At 46.8% G+C, this 2,989-nt stretch overlaps 1 protein-coding gene across 1 annotated transcript; it reads right to left on the bottom strand.

Annotated features, from left to right (window-relative positions):
- Positions 1–247: 247 nt before the first annotated feature.
- LOC125506696 (protein FAR1-RELATED SEQUENCE 5-like) lies at positions 248–2,308 on the bottom strand. Its single transcript, XM_048671448.1, has 4 exons — positions 2,067–2,308; positions 1,927–1,992; positions 1,709–1,834; positions 248–1,624 (listed from the first exon to the last, which is right to left on the bottom strand). Exons 1-4 carry the CDS (start codon positions 2,208–2,210, stop codon positions 248–250), a joined length of 1,713 nt encoding a protein of 570 aa, XP_048527405.1. The 5' UTR covers positions 2,211–2,308.
- Positions 2,309–2,989: the final 681 nt, after the last annotated feature.

Here is a 2,989-nt window from a genome sequence, read left to right as displayed (position 1 = left end):
TTTCTGCGGAATTTACTGGTGTATACTCCACCCAAAAACGGCGCTTCCGGTTATTCTTCCAGGACACGATGTACTGCTGTGATCCGTCTCCCAGCTTAATTTCTACAATCTCCATGCCGTCAATTTTTCTAAGATCATCTTGCAACATATAGAAGTTTGCTGGAGTGAAGACGTGAGAAGCAGCTATCTCAAGTTCCCTCGAGCTATTAACTGGCACCGGTAAACTCTGTGAGGCCGTTTAGTCATCTCACGCCTCGTTTTCACGGATACGCAGAACGGCGTTCTCATAGTGCAAAATCATATCCACCAGGGTCATTTCACCGTCTAGGTGGAGGTGAAGGCATGAGTTCAGGCTTTCACTCCGCTGGTTGATTTTCATGCCAAGCCAAAACCGCTCAGTTAGATATGCCACGGCCCACAGTCTCCTCTTCTTATACATCCGCCTCAACCATGTTACAGTTTTTTCCGACTGCCATCTTTTGGAAAATGCGTGCCATCTCTCCTCAAACGTTGCCGTGGACGTGCTGTAGTACAGAAGAGTTCGGAACTCCTTCAAGGATTTGTGACTGAGGTGAATCTTCATATTTTTCTCTATGTGCCACGTACATATACGGTGCCACACGTCTGGCAAGACTTCACGAATTGCCTTGATCATCGCAGCGTCGGCGTCTGTGATAACACTCTTAGGTATCTTTTGACACATGGACCTCAAAAAAGTCTGCAGAAGCCACACGTATGTCTCCTCGGTCTCGTCCGAAACTATGGCACAACCAAAAACAGTCGTCTTCCGGTGATTGTTAAGACCAACAAAAGGTATTAATGGCATACCATAGTGGTTCATCTTGTACGTGCTGTCAAATACAAGCACGTCGCCGAAGTCCTCATAGTCATGATGAGACTGGGAGTCGCACCAGAACATCCTATTCAAATGTCCTTCCTTATCTAGCATGTACTCGAAAAAGAAGCTAGGATCCCTCTGTTTCCTACTGGCCATGATGCCTATGGCTGTGGCAGCATCACCTTTTGAAAGTAGCTTCCTCTTCTCCTTGGCGCAAAGGTTGTATATTTCACGCCTGGTAAAACCAACACTGCCGTACCATACATGTTTGCTGATGAAGCAATCCATCATGTCGTGAATTCTAATCCCTGCAGCTCCCATGGACATTATCTCATGCTTCTGGTACTCTTTGATTTTTCTGTGGGACCAAAGAAAAGGTACCTCGTCCGGTCCTGCCAACATATGGCTATGCTTGTCCTCAAAACTTTCAACATACCAAACCCCAGGCTTTTGGTCAACCTTGACGGTCAGGTGCGCTTCGCAAAAGCAGGGTGTCTCGGCTCTGAGCCTACGGCTGTGTCCTTCCTCGGCTAGCAACTTGCTGTCACGTTTCCCTTGTCTTGAACAAACAAACCGCCTATAACGCATATGACGTGACTCTGTTTTGCTATACCTGACCTTATTCTTTCTAATGCTGAAACCATTATCTCTAGCATAGCTGTTGTAGAAATCATACGCAGCATCGTGTGACGTAAAGGTCATTTCCATTATCTGCATGAACATATCCCTCTTATCATCTGCACTGGCAGTATCTTGGACATTCTTTGCCCCATCATCTTGTGTCACCTACACAATCAAACCACAACCATGAAAATAGATTTCTAAGGTTTAACATTACTTACTTCCATAGAACATTGATTACACACATACCTCACTCATGATGACCGACGACTCGGACTCCCCAGAACCAGGTGCATCTAATGATTCGTCGTTAAGGCCTGTCTCCGCGTCGGATTCACCGTAATAGTCGTACGCATTATGACATTCGGAAATAAACTGAAAAATACAACACAAATACATAATTACTTATCATATAATATTCCAAAAGAAATTCAATTTGCATGGCAACAAAATTTTCACTTACGTACCTGACTAATGTAATCTTCATTCGAGAGCTCCGAGTTGTTTTCCTGATCATCATCAAGCTCATCGATCTATAAATTTTCAACACAAAGATTTAATGTTGTCGGATGCCACCAAAAAATTACAACATGACAATGCCACTCACATTAAGATCGTCCCATTCGTTCCCATTCTCTGACCGATCTTCACGATCTGAATTTTCATCATCTGACCAATCTTCTATCCAGTCTTTCATCAGTTCTCCAAACTCCATGTCTACCATGATATCAGTTAACTCCTCGTCCGCCATTTCCTACAACCAATATTATGTATCATCACATGTGCAAACATTATCAATGATGAAATATAAAACACATAGCACACGATCACGGATGTTATGTAAACAACCGCAACCGAGGCCGTTCAGATCTGCCAACAACTTAGTAAGGAAGATGGCCACGGCACCCGTCGTGATCACTTTCAATCGCGAGGAACTGCACGATCTCAAAACCTAGCTTGATCTGTGATTACCTCTGCCGCCGGATACCTAGGTTAGCCGCCACATCAAATAACGATACCGGTGGTGCGCACAGCCGACGGCAACCGACGCTACGTGAACCCAGATCACGAGGAGCAGCACTACCGGAACAAGATCCACGATCGCATGCGCCGCCGGGTAGCTAGGTTACCCGCCCCGCTAGGTTAACCACTACCACTGGCGGCGGCAGTTCGTTCGATGTTGCCGCGAGCGAGACTAGAGGGGGGACGCGGGATGCGGTACCTGTGCGCGCTCGTTGGAGATTCACGACGTTGTCGCGCCCGCTGTCCGACGAGATCGCCGGCGACGAGATAGCCGCCGCTGGAGATCTACTACGTGACTTATGGAGCTGCGTCAATGCTCGCGAGATTGATGGAGCTGCTCGCGTGAATGATTGGATTCGGCAGGTCTTACGTGGACGTGGGGTCGTGTGATGTTTTTTTTTCGGACCAGGGTACTGTACGTATACGTTCTGGGTTATACAGGGCTAGACAGGGCTTGGATCTGGGCTGCGGCGGCCAGGAAAAAAACAAATTCGCGGGGACAAAAAT

This window comes from Triticum urartu, chromosome 5 (assembly GCF_003073215.2).
Source record: "Triticum urartu cultivar G1812 chromosome 5, Tu2.1, whole genome shotgun sequence".
NCBI classification, from domain to species: domain Eukaryota; kingdom Viridiplantae; phylum Streptophyta; class Magnoliopsida; order Poales; family Poaceae; genus Triticum; species Triticum urartu.
The sequence above is the reverse complement of the archived record's forward strand: the minus strand, read 5'-3'. Positions and strand labels throughout refer to the sequence as shown.